This window comes from Aotus nancymaae, unplaced genomic scaffold, assembly GCF_030222135.1.
Source record: "Aotus nancymaae isolate 86718 unplaced genomic scaffold, 86718_ANA_hifiasm-v0.15.2.pri h1tg000040l, whole genome shotgun sequence".
NCBI lineage: Eukaryota > Metazoa > Chordata > Mammalia > Primates > Aotidae > Aotus > Aotus nancymaae.
Window position 1 is genome coordinate 88,797,708 of NW_026988454.1, and position 24,568 is coordinate 88,822,275.

Sequence of the window (24,568 nt, forward strand, 5' to 3'; positions counted from 1 at the left end):
TCAAGATTACTATTTTAGCTTTCAGTATGACTCAGCACATAATGCAAGTATGTATGTTTATAGTTCCACATGTGTGATATTACTTTTAAACTTTATAAATTTGTTGCCTACAACATGTTGGCATTCATTTGTGCAATACATTTCTTTTTAGCTATGTCACTTTATGTACTTTTCTATGGATTGATAAAATAGTATAATTAGAATTTAACGTTTTTACTGGTTTCCAGTATACAATGCAGTGAATTCCCTATCCAAAATGTTTCCCCTACACTATGTCTCTAAAATTATTTCAAGTTGCTATAAGAAGATGTATTCCCCTGCAAAAAAAATAGGGTATTTTATATAATTCACATATGGGTGCTTATTAAGAACAAAGGAAGGTAGTAAGATAAGAGGGAGGGAGTTCTTCAACAACACCCAATCATTAGATCCCTATTATGCTTATATACATATTGCACTGAACAGTATGAAACAGTATCAAACATAGTTGTTAGGGTCATTTTAGAACTACTATTTTTTTGTTGTTGTTGGTTCGTTTTCTTTCATATCTGCCACTGCGCTCAATCAGGCTCTTAATATTAACATTTATTCTTTGGTGACCGGGAGCCAAATGTCAATTGCTACGGAGCAATCTTTCAAAGCTGGCCTACAAATCCCTCTTAATTTGCTGCACTCAGGTGTTTCGAATAGGGAATGATTACATTTCTATTGACTCTTTTCTGGTGAAATTCTTTCTTATGCTCCCTGAACACGTTTCACTTTTGTTTAAACCAGTAATTCTCAAACTCCAGCATTCATCAGAATCACCTGGGGGGCCTGTTAAGCCACAAACTGCTGAGCCCCACTTAGAGTTTGATTCTTAATTGAATCCAAATTGGTAGGCTCTGAGAATTTGCATTTCTAACAACTTCCCACCTGATCCTCATGCAGCTTGTGGTGACCTCACTGATCTAATGAAAGTACTGAAAGTCATTTTTCTAGAATTCTATAGGAACCTCACTCCATTTACTATATATTTAACCTTTTAGATAACGTATTTTCCTCATTTCCTTATCTATAATCAAGGCAAGAGGTGAAGACGACTTCTTAGACAAGAGTTGCAGCAGCATGGAAAGAAATTCAAGAACGAAAACCGAAAGGCAGTTGAAAAAAGAAACAATGGGGCCAGGAGACAGATTTCTGAATAAAGGGCACTGGGGGAGAAGTGGGAGAAGAAAATAAACTTTAAAGAATAGCCCCTAGAAGACCTGTCAGAAATGAACTCAGCAAAAACACAGATAAAGGGGCATCTACTCGTACCTTCAGAAGGGTGTCAGAAAGAGAGATGCTGACATATTCTTGAGGTCCAGGATGAGTCTTTCCACTTGTGCTCTTTAGTTCTACGTTTAAGACCCTGAGCCACCAATGATTCTTTTGTTATCCTCTACCTTCTGTATCGTCTAGTTTTCTTTCTCTGCTGGTTCCTTCCCAAAGTACCAGCATGCCGTCCTTCCATTCGCACTCTCCTCAACTACCAACCTCTTCTTCTTCCCTGCACAGCCAAGCCCCGCCCCTCCCCGCCCCGCTGCGCACCGCACCTCCACTCACCTCCACGCACCGCCCAGCACCGCCACGCACCGCCACGCACCGCCCAGCACCGCCACGCACCGCCTACACACAGTTTCTTGCTAGTCAGTGGTTCTCAGACCAGCAGCATCAATATGAACTGGAATCGTATCTGAGATGCAAAATCTCAGGCTTACCCCATTTATCCCGTTTATCTAATTTCCTGTTCTATTTGATAATGGGATTGATATTATACTATACATTTTTCCAGCCTAAAGTCCAGAATCATCTACCTGAATTTATTCACTGCACATTAAATTTATACTAAAAAATAAATTTTAAGATTTCTAGGATCCATATTAAATCCAGAATCCTCGTGGTACATGTGGATTTCTAGCAGAATCTTAAAATTCAAAAACAGATAAATAGGAAGTTTAAAAGACAAAACTTGTCAAAAAATAAATAAATAAAAGTAATCCTAAACATAAAGACGATTGCAATTTGTTATAGCATTAAGCTATTCCAAAAAAAAAAAAATCACATTAAGCAAAGACCTAGGAATGCAAAAGTACTTTAAATGGTTTTAGCCTTTTGCTGCTTACTTACTTCTGATGAGAAGCTAACATTGTCATTCTTCATTTGTCCAGTTCTCATTAAACTACTTATAAACATGTGTGGCTCTCTTTAAGTCAGAAGTCCTAATACCCTGCTTTACTGGGTCTTGTTCCTGAATTCAGGATCTTGCTCTCTCTATTCTACTTCCACTGTTACAGGGGCTTGGCAGATATCTAGAAACTACAGATTAGCAAGGCCATTTTGTTCCTGGTATGAACACTCACATAGACCATTTCTAAACTTATTTATTCACCAAATAACCACCAACCATGACAGGAACTGTGTTAACTATAGAAATACAGTGCACCTAAAGTAAAATGAATAAATTAAAAATAAAAAAATAATAAAAGAAATACAGTGGGATGAAAATAGTCTCTGAAGCATAGAGTTTGGGTCTCACAGGGAAGACAGACTACTTAAACAATTAAAATTTAGCTCACATATACAAAAGTACAGAATATTATGGGGACCCACATCAGGAGAACCTAATCTAGTCTAGGGAAATAGTAAAGACAAAAGCAATATTGAAACTGGATCAGAAAAGAAAGAATAGTACACCACGAGACCAAAAGGAGGGGGAGAACATATCCTACAGAGAGAATATGTGTAAAAGCCTGGAGCTGAGCAAGAAGGTCCACTCAAATAAGTGAAAGAAACTTAGTACGTCTCAGTGCAGAATGTGTAGGATGTGGTGGTGACAGGTTGGGCTGGAGAACTAAGTAAGCACCAAATTCTGGAGAAGTCTGTAGTCCAGTTTAGGGCCTTTGGATTATATCTGAAATAAGATGACTTGAGACTAGACTGCAATTTAGACTAGAAAGGGGCAAAGGCTACAACTAAAGGCATGCCAGTCTAATTGGGATAAATTAAGTAAGACCAAGGAAGTGGCATCAGGAATGGAGAGAAATGCAGAGATTCCAGAGATACATAGAAAGCCGAGTCTACCTAACTTGAGCATTACCTGGACTTCTAATATACCTTCCTGGAACCCAGTTTAGGCAAAGAAAATGATTGTATAATACGATGAGATTTAGAACCAAGTACTAGGAACAGATTTGGGAGGTATAATGATTTATCTGAGGAATGCTGCATACTATAGAATGCCCTAACCTAAGCCCAGCCTCTGAAGCACTGTTGCTTTTTCAGCCCCAGTTCCTTGTGCCAGTATTTTTGGCCCTTCTAACTCCTAATCTCTACACGTCATCTAGTGTCAGCTCCTGTTACGCTAATTAAAATGTTTACATTTATAAAGTATTGCCTTGTCATTATTAAAGCCATTTGATATTCTGAGCTTTTTAAATTTTTAATTTCTTTGTATGTTGACTGTCTCAAATATTCAAAGATTAATTCAATTTTATATAATGAGTAAAACATGTCTAACGTATAATTATAAATTTATGTTAAATTATTGTAGAGCCTCTCAGAATCGCTATCAAATTAAAGATACATCTTCTTATGTTTATGTGTATTACTCCTGTATGTTTTAAATCAATTACAATTTTAAACTTCCATCATTATTGTATTAGACAATTTATATTATGAAAGCTTATATGGAAACTGAGAAAGAAATCCTTATGTATTCAATTTTCACACTCTTTCAGCATCTGTAAAACAGTGAATGCCCCAACTTACAAATGCTGAGCTCCACAGTTTTGTCGGTAAGTCAGTTATTTGCAGTGTTTCCTCAGTACATGGTCTGGAACAGGGTGAGAACAAAGAGGTGAAACAGAGGCCAACATGGGTGGGACCAGGAAAACAGTCATCAGAAAACTAAGGCAAGCTCCATCCTGGATCTGTCAGGATGAAGATGGGGCTGCTGCAATATCTGGCCCCTGTTCTGTCCTCTTGTCACCACCGGTCTAGCTAAAAACTGTTTCCTGAATCCATGCTTACACAAGCTGAGAAGGTAAGAACTGGGGAGACAGTAGAGCAGTGAGAATTCAGTCCTCAGGCTATAGGGCAGAAAAGAGAAGTGAGGGGACCAACTTGAGCAATGTGAGCTCAAGGATCAGGAAGCTTCATCTGGCTGGATTGGTTATTTCTCAGGACCCAAAACTTAGAACGAATTCAACCATAACTACTTATACTGCTCTGCATACTGCCCTCCACCTCTATTACCCTAAGCTCTCTATACAATTGCCCTGTACTTAATGAACATTTACTAAATAAACACGTACATCAATGAATTAACTTAGTTTGATTTTTTCTTACTTTCTTTTCACTCTAGCCAATTGTTCATCCAGTAGCCTATCTATGATTTATGAATGCATTAACTACTTAAAGTTGTAGGCAAAAAGGCACAAACCTGACACTTTATCCATCCACTTCTCTCCTTTGAATATCACATGACCATGTAGTATAATAGCAACTGTCCAGATTCCTCCTGCCCCACCCACATGCACTCTCAAATTTTAATCCTAAATCTGCCCACGGAAGTTCTATGCTATTTTTCCCATTAACAAAGGCCTGCTCTTGTCATTATAAACCCTTCAATCCCTAGTCCAGTTTAGAAATAGCCACTAACATCTTCCTAGCTAGTCTCTGTGCTGTGAATCTTTCTCATCTACCTTTTCAGACCTAGGCTAAATCCCTGCTAACATTAAGAGTCCCTCTTTAAAAGGAGGCTGTTGTAGTGTCAATGAAATCAATTAAAAAATTGACAAAAATAAATTTAAAAAGAGATTCTATAAAATAAAATGTATGTAATCTTTCACAAAGAAAAAGAGCATAGCTTTTCACTGTGATTTTTTTCTCCCATAGACCAGGATGATGATTAACTGTGCCTGCCACACATCACCAAAAAGATTTTGAGAAATGTGTCACTGAACATGTAGAATGCTTTTTCTTCCTTCCTTCCTTTCTTCCTTCCTTCCTTTCGTTTTTCATTCTTTCATTCCATAAATTATTAAAGAACATTTAAGTAAAATGAAAATGTGGCATAAGTCAATAATCAAGCTCTATTCATCCCTTGTCTATATATTCTAGTCCCCTAGTAAATATAATAAAGAGGTATACTCATTAAGAAGCTGTAGAAAAAAAAGAATACCGAAATAATGAGTTCCTGAAATGCTGTATAAAAAGCATATCAAACTTTTTGTTTGTTTATTTTGCCATTTTCACTTTGCTTTACTTAATTTTGGGTTGCTTGGTGGCTTCAATGAATAGTCAATGCTGTAAACTGAGTTCCCCAGCCACACAATCTGTCAAGAATCATTTAATTCAACATTTATTGAGTACCTGCTATCTCTAAACACTCAACAACAGTTGCACATATGAAGCAACTAAAAATTCTAGCAAAAAAAAAAATGTAATAATTTAAATATACCTGTGATATAGTTTTGACTTACAGGTATGGAGTTTTCTTAGAGCAAGGCATGCCACTATTTCATGTCATCCTTACATAGCTGCCACATTCTTCATTTATTTTCCTGTCACTGTGTGCTCCCCTTTTGTATATTTTTTTCTCTCCCCTTTAATAATTACTCCATTTATCTAAATCTATTCATGTATTCATTTTCAAAATTTAAGGTAACAGAGAAACAGATTACTTCCAATCATCTGCACAGAAACACTGTACCTGCAACTCCTGCCATGAATAAAATTGACTTTAACTATATGATTATTGAAATTTTTCCCACAGGCACTATAACTGAAAGTGTTCAGCATAAAAGCAAGCTATCACCTAGGTTCCTCCTATTAGGCACACTCATGTTACAAAAACATAACATGCACATTATATCAGCATTATGAACAGACTCTTGGATAGTAAATAAGAGTTGTGATATCATGGATGTTTATGATAGTCATGGTTTAAGATTCCTGGAAATTTTAACATTTGAGACATTATATTAATTGTATAACTCCAAAGGAAATAAATGAAGAAAAACTGACTATGTTTGCCATTCATTCACTGGATACACTCAAAGAGCCCATTACCAAAAGGACTCTACTGGATTTTCATGATAATTCCCAAAACTAAAGTCTCCTATTACCCAGAGCATGTATGTGCGCCCTACACCTGCACACTATGAATGTGATAATGCCTCATCTTCCTCTGCTACCCCTGGAATATTGGAATCTGCAGGCTTCCCACCCACACTCATGGCTCTGTTCAGTATGAGTCTCATCTACAGCTATCACTTCACTATTCCTTAAATCTAACAAATCCTAAGTCTGCGTCTGTAGTTCCAGCCTGCTCATCATCTCTGACCATATTTCCATCTTCCTTCTAGATAATCCATATTCCAGGAATTAGTCTACACTCAGTCAAACTTGGTATCAACCTTTTATCCTATAAGCTTATTTCTGTGTTCACCATCTGAATTCAAAGTAGCACAATCTATTTAGCAGGCTAGGAGGGAAACCCTATTTAGGTATTTAGATATTATCCTAAATACTTCTATCCCCCTTAACCACTCTCTGAAACCATTCATAAATGTCTACAGAAGTGTCTACTCTGAACGCATTCATACATGTCTGCCCTTTTTGTTCTCACTATCGCAAATCTAGTTCAACTCATTATTCCTCATGTGGGCTTTGGTCAAAACTTTAAAAACTGGTCTCCTTGCCTCGAATCACCACTATAGCCAAAAAGTCTTCTATGCTCCTTTTTCAGTGGATGAACATTTGCTGAGTACCTTCTATGTGTTAGGCTTTGAGCTGGGCAATAAGTAAAGAGACCTAAGAAAATGAAAGGTCTCTCCTCCATAAACTTAAACTCTAGTTCAGGAGATAAACCTGCAACCAAGTAAATAAACAAATAAGTAAATACTACACAGGAGGTGCTTCTGTAGGGAATAACCAGTGGGGGTTCACTAGAGAGGTCAGGAAATACCTCACTGAGAAGGTGTCACTTAGAATAAGATCTAAGAAAGAGACCAGTCCCAAAGAGTCAAAGAGAAGAACCACCTAAGAGAGGTCCATGGCAACAAAGAGATTTCAAGGGCTGGAAGGAAGGCCATGTTGATTAGAGCCTAGCTGATAATGGTGAGAGTGTGCGAGATGAGGTGGGAGAGGTGAGTAGAGGTGAAATCACCCACAGCATTTTGGGCGGCTATCAGAAGTCTGAATCTAATGTGAACCCTAATTAGAAGTCAGGAAAGAGTTTTATGCAAAGGAGTAACACTGTGTGATTTATGTTTTTTGTTCTAACTTGCCAGAATTATGTTTCCCAATCATGAATGTCAATCTTCTGCTTCAAAAAAGCCCAGTGGCTCCTGATTAATGGGGTGACCACATATTCTAGTTTGCTCAAGTAAACCCAGATTTGCCCTTGTGTTCCCAGTGTAATTATTAATAGACACTTCCTTTCACCCTCACAAGGGTCCTAGTAAAAACCATAAATTGTATGGTCAACTTACTGATAAGTAATACAGTAAAATATTCCTTAGGTTGACATTCAAGGCCCTTCTGAATTCAGTTCCAAACTCCTTCTCTATCTTTCTCCCCCATGACGTCTCCACCTGACAAGTGTTTTGGTCATTCTGAAACGGAATGATGGCAATATTCTGAATATACTATGTATTTCTCTACTCCTGTGACTTTGCTCATGCTCCTGCATCTTACTAGATGCTCTGTAACCATTTCACTGACAAATGGACAGAACTTTGAGACCCAGAAGTAAAAAGACTTCCCAGAAACTAGGCAGAAGGAATAATTTCTTCCTCTGTATTTTGTCAGTCTCTCTATTACAGTATGTATCACAACTAGGTTAATTATTCATTCGTCTGTTATCTCCGCTAGACTGGAAGATAGTAGCAAGGACAGCACCTCTTTTTATGTGTTTTGGGGTCCTTTCCACCCACACATCCCTGACCCATAGCTGGCATTTCACACTGAACTGCTAGATTAACTACTGAATATAAAAGCAAAATAAAATGTATCGTAAAATAATAAAGTTGAACAATGATATTTTAAAAGACCTTATCGCCTTCACATCTATACTATTTCCATTCTCTAACTTCATTCCAAAGTCAAATGTAGCCCCATTCATTCGAAAGTGACAATACAATTTTAATGAATGACCAGAAGTTAAAAAAAAAAAAAAAAGGTATAAGGCTAGAAGAAGATGTTGAGCTTTCATGGAAACTAAAAATTTTCATGTTTTGGAGATACATTTCTAAATAACTGTGCAGCTGAAATAAAACAGTTTGACATTCTACCAAAAGGCAATCTTATATACTCACCACTCTTAAAAAATCCTGAACAAATCCTGCTCATAACAAGTTTTTGACGTAATTGCAAAACTTCAGCTTCCAAGACTTCAACTTTTGATCTCCATTTCGACGACTCCTCAGACAGCAACATAGCAAGGTGCTCTGTGTATTCTCTGCTGCTTTTGTCTGCTGGTTTTGAGCGAATAATTGCCAAGGCCAGAGCTAGCTTTGAAGTTCTCAAATACCATTTTTGAACATCCATCCTGGCTTTTGTCCCTATCATTTAATAAGAAAAAAGTTATAGAATTCTTTTTAACTTGTGCAGTGCATTTCATTTGCTTAAAATTGATTTTGCAGAGTAACACTAATAAGTTTATAATAAAACTTGACACCAAGTAACAGAAAAAAATTCAGGGATTAAAAACAGTATGAGAAAATTATGCAGAAGAAAAATGCACACACACATGCATATTAAATATATTAAGATTCAGTAGTAGGTTTAGACAATTTGACAACTTCTTGGGGTGGAAAAAACACACATTAATTCATTTAGTTGTTTCTAACCAGAGACATACATCAGAATCTCTAAGGGAGCTTTTAAAATATATTCCCTCAAAATTCTGATTCAGCAAATCTTGGGCATTATATTTTGAAATATATTTTATATTTTAAGGCTTTTATATTTTGAAAAGAGTCCAATGAATGACAAGAACCATTAAATTCAATCATCTATGTATAAATTTAAGTCCTTCCTTTCCTCCAACCCATTCTGTTAAATTCTGCATTCTGTAATGAACCTTTTACTTTCTACTTCTGCCTCTAGCCAGCCCTTTCCAATCTATATGGAGAACAGTCTTTTTAAATATTTGCATCATTTAAGTTGGGAGTCTACTCTTATTCTTTACTTCCAAGAATTTTTAATAGTCACTGTGAGCATACTTTTCCAAACCAACGATGTGTCACAGTCTTAAAATATAAACGTACTTATGAAGACCACATGACAGACCACAGCATACACTGGCTTAATACCATCCCTACTCAAGTTTAAACCCCTTGTGGCCTCCGCCAGGCTTTATTAGATTATCATGAGAGTTGTATACATAAAATATGCTAAATAAAAATGTTTAATGAAGATCTAAAAGTAAGATGACCCAGAATATTCAGGACTTTCAGTTGCCCCACCGATCCTATCAACATGATTTCAAATTCTTCACCTTACATTTCAAACTTTATTTCCTTTCATTTTCCTAGCCTATCTTTCCATTATGGTTGGATCACATTCAACCAAACAGCTACAGCCCAAGTGTACTCCTGTACACATCTCTGCTTATAAATTTTCCACTCCTGTGATGACCTGACTTTCTTATATAGCTGCCCAAGCCCTGACTGCACACCCTTTAAAGAACAACTCATATACCACCATATAAAATCTTCTCAGGTCTTTTCCCACCCACAGCAGTGTGTAACTATCTGATATCCTGTAATCTGGCACTGAAAATGTACAATCTAACAAATAGCTTAATGCTGTTAAATTATAATTAGCAGTGAACACAAAAATCTGTGTAAAATATGTTCATCACAGCATTATTGTTAATATTGAAAATGGACTGACAAATAGTTAAATTAATAATGGTATGACTATACAAATGAATATTAGCCATTAAAAACTAGATTTTCAGCAATTTTTTATTAGCCTGTAAAAGTGTTAAGTACAACAAATGAGGACATGAAATTATAATGTACAGAAGGACCCTAGTTACATGAAAAATGGGTAATATAAAAAAGTAAATAAAATAATCTCTAACTATAGAATTATTGGTGTTTTTATCCTCTTATCTTCATTTCTTTGTTATTTTTCTAATTTTTTGCAATGAACATACATCACATTATAATTAAAAATTTAAAGAAACTAAATTTGCAAAATCAAAGTACACAGCCTTGTATTTTCACAGCTGTTGACTACTCCAATGACTAGGTACTGTTAAGATGAACAAACTAATTAGAATTATAGCTCCACTTATTTTAGCTTTTTCAACAACCATTTTACTCCCTGGATCATCCTCCATCGGTCGTCAGCGATGGGAGCAGTGGACTCTGACACTCATTACTCTCAGAAAAGTACCCTATGTGCACAGCACAAACATATGGTTTTTGAGACCCTCATCAAGAAGTCAGTCTGCTAATATATAAAATGATACTGATTTTTTAAAAAGTTACTTATTCGAAGGTGGTTCATTTAGAAAAGAATCTCTCATTTGATATAAATAATGAGATTCCAGGCCAAAAGAAAAAAAAAAACTAGAAAAAACAGTTTATTGGCACAAGAGGACAAAGTTCTCTGGATAATAAAAACACAGCAAATTCCTTGTCATCCTGTAGAGATATTTAATTAACTGATTTAAGCAACCTGATTTATTAAATGTTCTGATTTTTAATTTGCTGCATATGGTTTGTTAATAGTGTTAAAATCAGGCTGAATATCAGCCATCAGAAAGAAAGACCAAATTATAAAATTCTTCTGGATTGTAACTATATCAAGGTCAGGGTTATTTGTCTGAACATTAATTAGATTTGTATTACAAATGAAAAGAAATAATTGCTAATAAAGAAGTTTAGCACAGGCTTATAGGATATAAATCACACTTAAAACACACGCAGAACTACAACATAAAACCAAACAAAACCAGGTTTTTAAAACTGCTTCCTCATGTTTGTGTGTGTGTGTGTTTTTATAAATGTATGCCTTCTTAATTTTAGAACAGCATTCCTATCCTCAAAGTATCACTGGCAAAATAAAGATAATTCTGTTTCCCCTAATGTTTCACGGAAGAAAAATGAACTTCTGTGAGACAAAAAGGAAGATATACTTGGCCTTTGTCCCCAGTTCCTAACACAAACCTCCTAAATCCCTTAGAATTTCCTAAGGTAGCTCGTGGCAGGCCCCTAGAAAACTTCAGGATAGGAACTAGTTGCCAGAAAGATCAAACCATAATTAAAAGCTTGGAACTTTCAGTCTCACCCCCTAACCTCCAGGGAGATAAGAGGGACAGGAGACTGAATTAATAATGCATTATGCTTTTTTGATGAAATTTCCATAAAACCCCCTAACCAATGGGGTTCAGAGAGGTTCCAGGTTGGTGACCACATCAGGATGCTGGGAGGGTGGCATACCTAGAAGAGGTGTGGAAGCTCTATGGAATCCTCACATACATGGCCCTATGCATCTCTTCCATTTGGCTGTTCCTGTGCTGTATCCTTTATAGTAAACTGGAAATATGATTTGATGTGCCTTACTCAGTTCTGTGAGCTATTCTAGCAAGTTATCAAGCCTGACTAGGAGGGTTGTGGGAACCTCTGACATTACAGCTAAGTCAGACAGAGTGCAATACTTGCAACTGGTATTTAAACTGAGTGCAGTCTGATGGAACTGAGCCCTTAAACCTGTGAAGTCTGATGCTAACTCCAGGTAGTTAGTGTCAGAATTGAGTTGAATTGTTGAACATCTAGTTCGCACCCAGAGAATCACAACTAGTTGCTGCTATTAGGAAACAACCCAGCTTCCTAAATATATTCTCTGTTTCACAGAGGAAAAATCAGTAGTAACTTTCAGAAAGTCTTTTAAAATTCAATTTATGCTCAAGTAATTGGAGTAAATAATGAAAATGAACGTTTAATATCTCCCAAGAAGGTATGTACTCTCTCTTAATTCTTAACAGTTTAAAGTGTTAATAGTCTTTTTAGAACAGAGCATCAATTGAATCAGGGCTTGCTTTTTTTTTTTTTTCCTTTTTTTGCATTTGTGAGCAGTTCTTACTATATTAAAGCGGTGCTGTGAAAAAATTTCCTCATATTCCCTATGACCCTGGATTTTCCTTCAGGTAATGCATGCAGAAGCAGATATTACAAATATTATTTTGACCATTTTTATTTATTTCTCCTGCCCTAATTATTCCTTATTGAACTTTAATTTGCTATCAGCTAGCTGATTTTCTGAACTGACAAGTGCTTTGAATTATAACTTCAAATTCTAAAGTTACTTCATTACTAAGATCACTGACAAAACATCTATTTAAAAAAAAAGATTTTTGCACATTGATTTTGTATCCTAAGAGTTTGCTGAAGTTGCTTATCATCTTAAGGAGATTTTGGGCTGAGACTATGGGGTCTTCTAAATATACAATCATGTTGTCTGCAAATAGAGACAATTTGACTTCCTCTTTTCCTAATTGAATACCCTTTATTTCTTTTTCTTGACTGATTGCTCTGGCTAGAACTTCCAACACTATGTTGAATAGAAATGGTGAGAGAGGGCATCCTTGTGCTAGATTTCAAAGGGAATGCTTCCAGTTTTTGCCCATTCAGTATGATATTGGCTGTGGGCTTGTCATAAACAGCTTTTATTATTTTGAGATATATTTCATCAATATGCAGTTTATTAAGAGTTTTTAGCATAAAGACTGTTGAATTTTGTCAAAGGTCTTCTCTGCATCTATTGCAATAATCATGTGGTTTTTGTCTGTGGTTCTGTTTATGTAATGGATTACATTTATAGATTTGCATATGTTGAATGAGTCTTGCATTCCCGGGATGAAGCTTACTTGATTGTGATGGATAAGCATTTTGATGTGCTGTTGCATTCAGTTTCCCAGTATTTTATTGAAGATTTTTTCCTATTCACCAAGAACAGACAAACAGAGAGCCAAATCATGAGTGAACTCCCATTCACAATTACTACAAAGAGAATAAAATACCTAGGAATACAACTAACAAAGGATGTAAAGGACCTCTTCAAGAACTAAAAACCACTCCTCAAGGAAATAAGAGAGGACACAAACAGATGGACAAACATTCCATGCTCATGGTTAGGAAGAATCAGTATTGTGAAAATGGCCATACTGCCCAAAGCAATTTATAGATTCAATGCTATCCCCATCAAACTATCATTGACCTTCTTCACAGAACTGGAAAAAACCACCTCAAACTTCATATGGAACCAAAAAAGAACCTACATAGGCAAGACAATCCTAAGCAAAAAGGACAAAGATGGAGGCATCATGCTACCTGACTTCAAACTATACTACAAGGCTACAGTAATCAAAAAAGCATGGTACTGGTACCAAAACAGTGATGTAGACCAATGGAACAGAACAGAGGCCTCAGAAGTAATGCCGCACATCTACAATCATCTGATCTTTGACAAACCTGACAAAAACAAGCAATAGGGAGAGGATTCCCTATTTAATAAATGGTGTTGAGAAAACTGGCTAGCCACATGCAGAAAGCTGAAACCACACCCTTTCCTCACACCTTATACAAAAATTAACTCCAGATGGATTAAAACTTAAACATAAGACCTAACACCATAAAAACCTTAGAAGAAAACCTAGGCAATACCATTCAGGACAAAGGCATAGGCAAGGACTTTATGACTAAAACACCAAAAGCAAAGAGAACAAAAGCCAAAATAGACAAATGGGATCTAACTAAACTCCAGAGCTTCTGTACAGCAAAAGAAAAAACCACTAAAGTGAACAGGCAACCAACAGAATGGGCAAAAATTTTTGCAAGCTACCCATCTGACAAAGGGCTAATATCCAGAATCTACAAAGAACTAAAACAAATACACAAGAAAATAACAAGCAGCCCCATCAAAAAGTGGACAAAAGATATGAACAGACAGTTTTCAAAAGAAGACATTTATGTGGCCAACAAACATATGAAAAAATGCTCATCACCACTGGTCATTAGAGAAATGCAAATCAAAACCATACGGAGATACCATCTCACGTCAGTTAGAATGGTGATCATTAAAAAATCTGAAGACAACAGATGCTGGAAAAGATGTGGAGAAATAGGAACGCTTTTACACTGTTGGTAGGAGTGTAAATTAGTTCAACCACTGTGGAAGACAGCGCGGTGATTCCTTAAGAATCTAAATAGAAATACCATTTGATCAAACAATCCCATTACTGGGTATATACTCAAAGGACTATAAATTGATTTATTATAAAAACACATGCACATGTATGTTCATTGTGGCACTGTTTACAATAGCAAAGACTTGGAACCAACCCAAGTGCCCAGCAATGATAGACTGGATAAAGAAAATGTGGTACATGTATACCATGGAATACTATGCAGGCATAAAAAAGGATGAGTTCATGTCCTTTGCAGAGACGTGGATGAATCTGGAAAGCATCATTCTCAGCAAACTGACACAAGAACAGAAAACCAAACACCACATGTTCTTATTCATAAGTGGGTGTGGAACAATGAGAACCCATGGACACAGGGAGGGGAACATCTCACACTGGGGTCTGTTGGGGGTTTGGGGGACTACGGGAGGGATAACAGGGGCAGGAGTTTGGGGAGGGATAACATTAGGAGAAATACCTAATGTAGGTAACGGGGGGAATGCAGGCAGCAAACCACTATTGCATGTGTATACCTATGTAACAATCCTGCAAGATCTGCACATGTACCCCAGAACTTAAAGTAAAACAAAAATATATATATATCTGAAAAAAAAAAAAAAAAAAAAAAAGAGCCACAGACCATTCCTATTCAAAACTGGTGGGAATTTTAAATTACATAGTCATTCAAGAGGACATTTTCCTAATATGTATCAAACACCTTCAAAATATGTATTCCCCTTTGTCCCAGCAATACAAGTTCTAAGATTTTTGTCTTCAATAAATGATCAGAGCTGCATACAAAACTTTATGCTCATACATGATTTATAGATACATCATCACCAATATAAAAAAACCAGTCACCAGTGTGAACATCTAATAATAGAGATCAAATTGTGATATATCATATAATTCAACTAAAAATGTTTTTGAAAATATTTGAAATTATGGAAAAATATTTCCCACATGACATTAAATGCACAGTAAAACATAAAACGGTAAATGCAGTAAAACTATAAATTTAAACAGATCTATAGCTATATAGACATTAATACAGTGAGAGATTTTGAGATAAAATGGGAAAGAGAAAAAAGAGGGAAGGAATAAAAGAAAAAGAGAAAGATAAAAAGAGGGGAGAGAAGAGAAGATAAAATAAAAATAACCCTTGACAACAAGTTGAGGAAGTCTGAATGATATTATTTTCTTACTTATACTTTTCTATATGCACTAGTCCATTTTGCATTGCAATAAAGAAATACCTGAGGCTGAATAATTTATAAAGAATACAGGTTTATTTGGCTCATGGTTCTGCATTATTATAGAGAGGCATGGTGCCAGCTTCTGCTTCCAGTGATGCCTCAGGAGGTTTTTACTCATGGTAGAAGGCACAGGAGCTAGTGTGTCACATGGTGAGAAAGGGCAAGAAAGAAAGGGAGGTCCCAGACTCTTTTTCACAACCAGATCTTAAGTGAAATGGTTACTGCAGGGAGGCCCTAAGGCATTCCTGAGAAAGCCATCCCCATAACCCAAACACCTCCCATTAGGCCCCACCTCTAATCTTGAAGATCACTTTCTAACATGAGATTTGGAGGGGACAAATATCAAAACCATATCATTATCATTTCCAAACTGTCACAATAAACATTATAAGACATACAAGACAGAAAACTATCTTAGTATTGATCCTACAGAAATTGACTGTATTCTATATTTTTCTAAGTGTAAATTACAGAATATGCAGAAGACTGAAACTGGACCCTTTCTCACACCATATACAAAAATCAACTTAAAATGCAATAAAGACTTAAACATAACATGAAACTATAAAGTTACTAGAAGAAAACATAGAGGAAAAGCTGCATAACATGGGTCTTGACTTTGAATATGACAGAAGGATAGGCAACAAAAGTAAAAATAAACAAATGAGATTGCATCGAACTTAAATGCTTCTGTACAGCAAAGGAAACAATCAACAGACTGAAGAAACAATCTGCAAAATAGGAGAAAACAGTTGCAAATCACATGTCTTATAAGAGGTTAATATCCAAAATATATAAAGAACTCCAAAACCTCAATAGCAAGTCCTCATATGTACAGGCAACCAAAGCAAACATGAACAACTGGTATCATACCCAAGTTAAAAAGCTTCTGCACAGCAAAATCACAACCAACAAAGTGAAGGGACAACCCAAGGAATGGGAATAAATATTTGCAAACTATTCCCCTGACAAGGAATTAATGGCCAGAATATATAAGGAACTCAACTCTATAGGAAAAAACTCTAAGAATACGATAAAGAAATGGGCAAAAGATTTGAATAGACATTTCTCAAAAGAAGACATAGAAATGGCAAACAGACATAATGAGAGTGTTCACAGCATCACTGATAATCAGAGAAATGCAAATCAAAACTACAATTAGATATCATCTCATCCCAGTTAAAATGGCTTATATCCAAAAGACAGGCAATAACAACTGCTAGTGAGGATGTGGAGAAAAGGGAACCCTAGTACACTGTTGGTGGGAATGTAAATTAGTACAACCACTATTGAGAACCATTTGGAGGTTCCTCAAAAACTCTAGGAATCTCACTTTGGGTGTATACTCCAAAGAAAGAAAATCAGTACATTAAAGAGATACTTGCACTCTATGTGTGTTGTAGCACTATTTATAATAACTAAGATTTGGAAGCAACCTAATTGTATATCAACAAGATAAATGGATAAAGAAAATGAGGTACATATATACAATGGAGTAGTACATTCAGCCATAAAAAACCATGAGATATAGTCATTTGCAACAACATGGATGGAGCCAGAGATCATTATATTAAGTGAAATGAGCCAGGGACAGAAAGACAAACACTGCATGTTCTCACTTATTTGTGGGATCTAAAAATCAAAATAATTGAACTCTTGGACAAAGAGTATATAAGAATGCTTGCCAGAAGCTGGGAAAGGTAGTGGGGGGACCTGGGGGAAGATGGGGATAGGAAATGGGTACAAAAAAATACACAGAATGACTGAGACCTACTATTCAATAGCACAATAGGGTGACTACAGTCAATAATAATTGTTTGTAACTCAAAGGATAAATATTTGAGTGGACAGAAACTGCAATCTCCATAATGTGGTTATTTCACATTGCATTCCTGTATCAAATTATCCCATGTATCCTATAAATATATACACATACTATGTACCCACAAAAATTTTACAAAATATAAAATGAAAGTTTTTAAATCAATAGCAAAAAACAACGAAAAATGTGCAAAATACATGAATAAAAAATTCTCAAAAGAAGACATATAAGTAACCAACAAGTGTACTTTGTAAAAATCTCAACATTGGTAATCATTAGGGAAATGCAAATTAAAATCACAATGAGATATCATCTTACCCAAGTTAAAATGGCTTTATCACAAAGACAAAAGATAACAATTATTGGTGAGGATGTGGAGAAAAGGAATCCTTTGTACATTGTTGGTGAAAATATAAATAGTATAACCTCTATGGAAAATAGTATGGAAATTTCTCAAAGAATTCAAAATACAAGACCATATGATCCAGGAATCTCAATTCTATGTATATATCCAAAGGAAATTAAATTAGTACGTCAAAAAGATATTTCCACTCCCACGTTTACCACAGCATTATTCACAATAGAAAAGATGTGAAATCAACCTGTGTCCATGAATAGATAAAGAGATAAAGAAAATGTGGTATATGTAATAATGAAATGCTATTCGGTCTTTAAATAGAAATTCTGTCATTTTCAGCATTAATGAACCTGGAAAACATTACACTGAGTGAAATGAGCCAGGCGTTCAGAGACAGATTCTGCATGATTTCACTATATGTGAAATCTAAAAAAGTCAAACTTACAGAGACAGAGATAAAATGATGGTTTCCAAGAGTTGGGGGCAGAGAGGAAAAGGGAAGATGTTAAAGGGCACAAAGTTTCACTTAGACAAGATGAATAATTTCTGGAGATCCATGGTACAACATGTGACACAGTTAAAAATGTTTTGTATACTTGAAAATTCCTAAAAGAATAGATCTTAAGTGTACTCACCACACACAAAGAAAATAAGTATATGAAGTTATTGATATGTTAATTAGCTTGACTTAACCATTTCTTGACTTAATCATTTTATACAATTTGACATTGTATACTGTAAATTTATATAATTTTTATTTGTTGATACCTAAATAAAACTGGAAAAATAAATAAAAGATTTTAGCTGATTAAAAAATGAAAAGTGAAAAAGCATTTTGTATGAAGTCTCTGAGCTCTACACCAATCACGTTTTTATTGTGATGAGAAGCTTAGCCTATAGCGCTCACCTCCTTAATTTTGAGACATCTTCAACTGTGAAATACACCAACAATTCAACAACAGCTTGGGTATAGACAAGGGGAATGAGAATGAAAGAAGAGAACTGCACATTAAACATAACATTAACTGAAATTTTAAAGGGCTTTCAGAATTGAGGAAACATGGTCAATGGAATGAGACTTCTGCCCCCTAGAGAAGTCTAATCTACCTTCCTGATCAGCTTTCCCAAATTCCACTAAGCCCACTGATTTCAGGCATTTCCACAGCCCACAAATGAAGCATGTCCCTTCCTCTGAATGCCTTTTCTGTTCTTTCCACTAATTCAGAGGACACACGGATTTTAGAAATGTAGTGGGAAACTTTCCAGTATGACCAAGCAGCAAGCTACTATCCCTTAGATCCCCAATGCCATGAACACTGGCTCACAGCAGGCACACTACTAAATACTAGTGAGTAAACGAATGAATGAATACATCAATATAGGTCTTACAATCACAGGGCTACTTGGTCAACTCTTAACCCTGGCTCTCATTGAACCTTTGTCAATTATATACCAGGAGAATAATGTTGGAGTGTGAATAGGTTAGGAAAGGAACCTAATTAGTTAACCAAAATGTCACATCTGTCTCTCTTCACTCAATAAGGCATCCTTTCTTGACAATTTCCACTGAGTCTACTCTCTCCAAACTATGCCCTTCTACCATATAACCTTCAATGTTCACCAAAATTATCGAGTAAAGAAAATACAGGAAAGGTAAAATCTGTTTCACATACAGTTTTAGGTAAGAGGGTAAGCTATAAGGGAGAAAACCAGATTTTATCTAATGTGTGACCTACACTAAATACTTGCCAGGAAAGCAAGAAACTGAAGGACATGGGCTAAACATTCCTCAAATCACTGAGATGAACTACTAAGGCGATGTATGGGTGCAGAAGGAAGTCCTCATGTACTATGACGGTGAAATACGCACTTACCAAATGCCAGTGTGGGGTACAGCAGAGCTGGCAATGCTAGAACAGTAATAAATTACAAGATTTTTGAGATAATTAGTTTCACAGTTTCAGTAAAGTTTGAACAAGGTCTAACATGTAATTTTTGGATTAGATCCATCTGACAAATTTCCTAATTATTGTTACAGTTTCAGTACATACTGTACTGTAAAGTGTTCAGTAGAGTTATATCATATAAAATTTTACATAAAAGAATCAGTATTTACTCAAGATTTTGAATTTTTCTACTTTAATTATTAAGGGCTCCGGTAGAAGCATTTACAGCAGAGAGTCTGTGCGTGACAGGAGGCTTGCAAAGATAAAAGGATACTGGCTTCTTTTCTCCTTTCTGTTCCCATCAAAACAAATCAACTATCCATCATTTTCCTCTTGTTGAAAAAGAGTTAACTAAGCATAGATTTTAATTGTCTATAGTCTCTTAACACTATTTTTTAAAAGTTCCATCCCACACATTGCCTTTTGATTTCAAATTGCTTCTTTGTTTTGTCACAGGAATCATCTTCTCTGGATTCTGGTAGAATTTCACACAGGAGCATGCAACACACATATTTTATAAGTTAAGAGAAAGAACAGTGATTCAGATATTTCTACATGGCACAACCAGCAATCACATTCCACTATGTAAATCCATAAAAGGGAAGGGGACAAATACATACTATTAAAACAGATTGTCAAAAAATATTTTAAAAGAACTACAGGTATTACTTGGTTACACTGGTATTTCACACACAGAAATTGACATAATCCTTCTCACTAAGATGAACACATTGCTCATAGAGTACATAAAAAATAGTCTGATGAACTACATAATTCAAATTCATAAACTTCACAAATTTGGATTCTTTATAAGGCTATATATACCCTGGAAGTGAAAAAAAATCCTGTGTCATAAAATAAGAAAGAACACACGATGAATACAGAAAGCAAAGAAATAATAACCAGAAAAGACAACTGAGAGAGGTTGTGCCAATCCCAGGGGAGAGGCCAGACTTTTGAGGACCAGCTGAGCCAGGGCCTGAGCTTCAAGGGAAAGAGGTGATTAAAGCAGGGAGATGCTGAAGTACAGAGTCCCCTGAAAAAGGTAAATGGCCCTATACAAAGGAGTGATTTTCTAAATGACAAATTAGGAATTGGATTTTTTTCTAACTACTACTATGTAAAGCCTTCTGAATATACTGAAGATACAAACTCAAGAAAGTAAAGACCCTCAGAAATATTCTTTTAGGGCTCATTTTTAATTCTGATAAAGAATCCTACTTATCATCAGTCTTACTCATTTAAATTTCATCAAGGAGAACACGACAAATTTCAGACAGCAATTGACGGTGTATCACAGCTTCTCTCAGGGCTCCATTTTACAAGTAAATCTAATACTTCCTTTATTATAGTCTACATGGATTTTCATACTAAAAAACAAAATAGAGCTCTACTTTCACTAGCTTAAATAGCCTACTAAGAGAGAGGGACTGTTTCACAAATATGGAGCCCTTCCATTCTATACATTTTCTAGCACATGATGCCCTTTGCATTTTTGGCCTGTTAAACTCAGTTCCTTAACTTGCTCCAGGTAAGAAACACACAAAGGTAATACAGCTCTTGTTGCAGGTTAGCCATCGCTCAGGACTGGTCCTCTAGTTTCCAGGTTCTGTGGCCAAGTATCCTCTGAAATAAGAGAATAACAGATTCAATCTACTTTCATACCACAGAAGTTGCTCTTCTCCACTAAAGATCCATCAATTCATAGGATCCATGCTACTCCCCCCACTAACCCACTGAGAACCACGACAACCCAAACCAGCTAAATACTAGAAGGCCAAGTATCCTCTGAAATAAGAGAGTAAGAGATTCAATCTACTTTCATACCACAGAAGTTGCTCTTCTCCAGTAAAAACCCATCAATTCACAGGATCCATGTTACTAACCCCACTACTTCACTGAGTACTACTACAACCCAAACCAGCTAAATACTAGAAGACTATCCTTAAAAAACTACAACACGGGCCAGGCGCGGTGGCTCACGCCTATAATCCCAGCACTTTGGGAGGCCGAGGTGGGTTGATTACGAGGTCAAGAGATCGAGACCATCTTGGTCAACAAGGTGAAACCCCGTCTCTACCAAAAAATACAAAAATTAGCTGGGCATGGTGGTGCATGCCTGTAGTCCCAGCTACTCAGGAGGCTAAGGCAGGAGAATTGCTTGAACTCAGGAGGCGGAGGTTGCAGTGAGCCGAGATTGCACCATTGCACTCCAGCCTGGGTAACAAGAGCGAAACTCCATCTCAAAAAAAAAAAAAAAAAAAAGAAGTTTACTCAGCAGGTAAGGAAAGCATAAGCCAAAGTACACCTCTTCCAGGAAGTCTTCTTCCCTAACCATTTCATCCCATAATGATTGTCCCTTCTCTTAACTCTTGTTGGAGTACTTATCACCTAAACCAATCACCATCTGCTTTTGCCGTTTTTCTTCTCTATTAAGTTCCTTGAGGATCAGGGGCTATGTCATCTTCCCCTCCTTCACTCCTCCACCAACACCCCCAACAGGGTCTGAATAAGTCAGTATGTTCTCAGTTGAATTGGGGCACAGAAAGACTAAGCCCTAGCCTTCAGAAGAGAGGGCCTGCAGGTTGAATCTAGCTCTATGCTTTGCCAGCTGAACGACTCAGAGCAATCTCTGCATCTCATTTCATCCATAAAGCAAAAAATATATTAGTAACAATTGTTTTAAACTGTTTCAAATATGAAAGTAAATCCTTCTTGAAAAGTATTTATGATAGTACATGGCACATAGTAAGCACTTAAGAATTATTAGTTATTATCATTACTAGTACTAGTACTACTACTACTATTACACCCATACTATTATGCTATTTATTTGGAGGGAAGAAATGAGTCTTGGAAACTACTTAATGCTTCATTTTGAGGTCTCCTTCCTTTTATTAATTTAATCATTATATTGATCAATGTCTTCCTTGACACCCAATCAGTAATCTTGAATCCAAAGAGCAGATCCTGCATAACTAGAAAAACAATTAGTCAATTCTGTGCCCAAATGTTCACTCCCCTGGCAATGGTAATTGTTCACTTAACAAAAGCATCTATCATGATTGTTGTTATTAATTGAAGTTTTCACTCACCTTGTATCCCTGACTCCCTGCTAAAATAATTTGTTTAACTCCAATATGTTTGTAAAATCATAGATACTTTTATAAATTCATTACAAATACAGATTCTTCCAAAACATATATCTCCCTTCTCATTTAAAACAGAATATAGGCTGGGTGCAGTGTCTCACACCTGTAATCCCACTTTGGGAGGCCAAGGCAGGTGGATCATGAGATCAGGAGTTCAAGACCAGCCTGGCCAATATGGCGAAACTCCATCTCTACTAAAAATACAAAAATTAGTCAGGTGTGGTGGTGCACACCTGTAATCTCAGCTATTCGGGAGGCTGAGGCAGGAGAATCACTTGAACCAGGGAGCCTGAGCTTGCAGTGAACTGAGATCAAGCCACTGTACTCCAGCCTGGGCAACAGAGTGAGACTCTGTCTCAAAAAAAAAAAAAAAACAAAACCAGAATGTTAATGTACAATGCATTAATCTGGCCATTATTCTACCATACAAACTATATCTGCAATGCTTTGGTATTTAGCAATGATAGATTTGTAGCATTTTTCTGAAAGCCCCCTGGTGATTAAAATACATTTTAAAGCAAATTAAAAATAATTTTAAATAAGCAACTGTGGAATTTTTCAGTTACTCTGCCCAAACATAATTCTGCAGATTTAAATTCAGGAAAGTCTGACATAGAACTAACTGCTAACAGCATTATTTGATCTGGGTAGATGTGCAAACATTGAACACCAAAAAGCATGTGTCAATAATTCATAGGTCTAAAGTCAACTCTCTTCGGCAAGGAAAATGTATCTTTTTATTTCTTTTCCTATAGCCCAAGACACATTTTTTGCTGTGAGAAAATTATTTCCTCTTCACCTGTCAGTAGACAGATCACCTGTTACAATCAGATGTTCTGCTGACTTCAGTTGTTTTCTTGCATTAAGACTAGGCAGACAGCTAGCTCTATATGCATGTCACTAAACCACAAAAGACAGGAATCAGTCTGGAAGTTGAGCACTCTTTACACCTCCAGTAATCTTAACTTCACAACCCCCTTTAGGCAGACGAATGAAGTTTTCCTGAGAACTCTATCTAGGCAGGTAGCATGTTTCCTAGACTTTGTTCAGGCTGAGAGCCAAGCTGAGACTCTAGCATTCCTCTAGGCCTACCTAATCTCCTATTTGTAGATCCTAAACACATCTGAATTTCTGCATCCCACACCATTCCTGTTGATTCCTCTTCATCTACTAGCTCCAAAAACCATATTAACATGGGAACAGTCAACTAGCTTGGGCTGTCACCACTTTGAGACAAAGCCCTTACAGATAACACTGTCAATCAGAAACCAGATATCAAGATAATGATGGGCTACAATGAGTTAATAAATAGACAATGCAATGATTTGTTGCTACTTTAAAATAAAAAATTTGCATGCATTTATCCATCAAACTGTGACCTTGAGACATCAGAAAATGAAACCAGTAGTAAACTTTTTTTTTTCATTTTAACTAACATTTTAGAATTTTATAATCACAATATTCCACTCTTGGGAGTCCAGCTCAGATAACCATTTTGTCAGAAAACAACCTTGCAGAACAAGGAAATTAACAGACTAATAAATATATGGAATTGAAATATCAAAAAAAATAGGCTGGGTGCCATGGCTCATGCCTATAATCTCAACACTTTGGGAGGCTGAGGAGGGCAGATTACCTGAGGTCAGGAGTTCAAGACCAGCTGAGCCAACATGGTGAAACCCCATCTCTACTAAAGTCAATAAAAAATTAGCCAGGCACAGTGGTACACACCTGTAGTCCCAGCTCCTTGTGATGCTGAGACACAAGAATCACTTGAACCCAGGAAATGGAGGTTGCAGTGAAC

At 36.3% G+C, this 24,568-nt stretch overlaps 1 protein-coding gene across 1 annotated transcript in view; it reads right to left on the reverse strand.

The window, feature by feature from the left end:
* The window catches only part of MEI4 (meiotic double-stranded break formation protein 4), a 222,041-nt gene that overhangs the window by 185,798 nt on the left and 11,675 nt on the right, over positions 1 to 24,568 (reverse strand). Inside the window, exon 2 of the mRNA XM_012471784.3 lies at positions 8,346 to 8,591. Within this exon, the coding sequence (XP_012327207.2) occupies positions 8,346 to 8,577 (232 nt within the window). The 5' untranslated portion in view covers positions 8,578 to 8,591. The remainder of the gene's footprint in view (positions 1 to 8,345; positions 8,592 to 24,568) is intronic.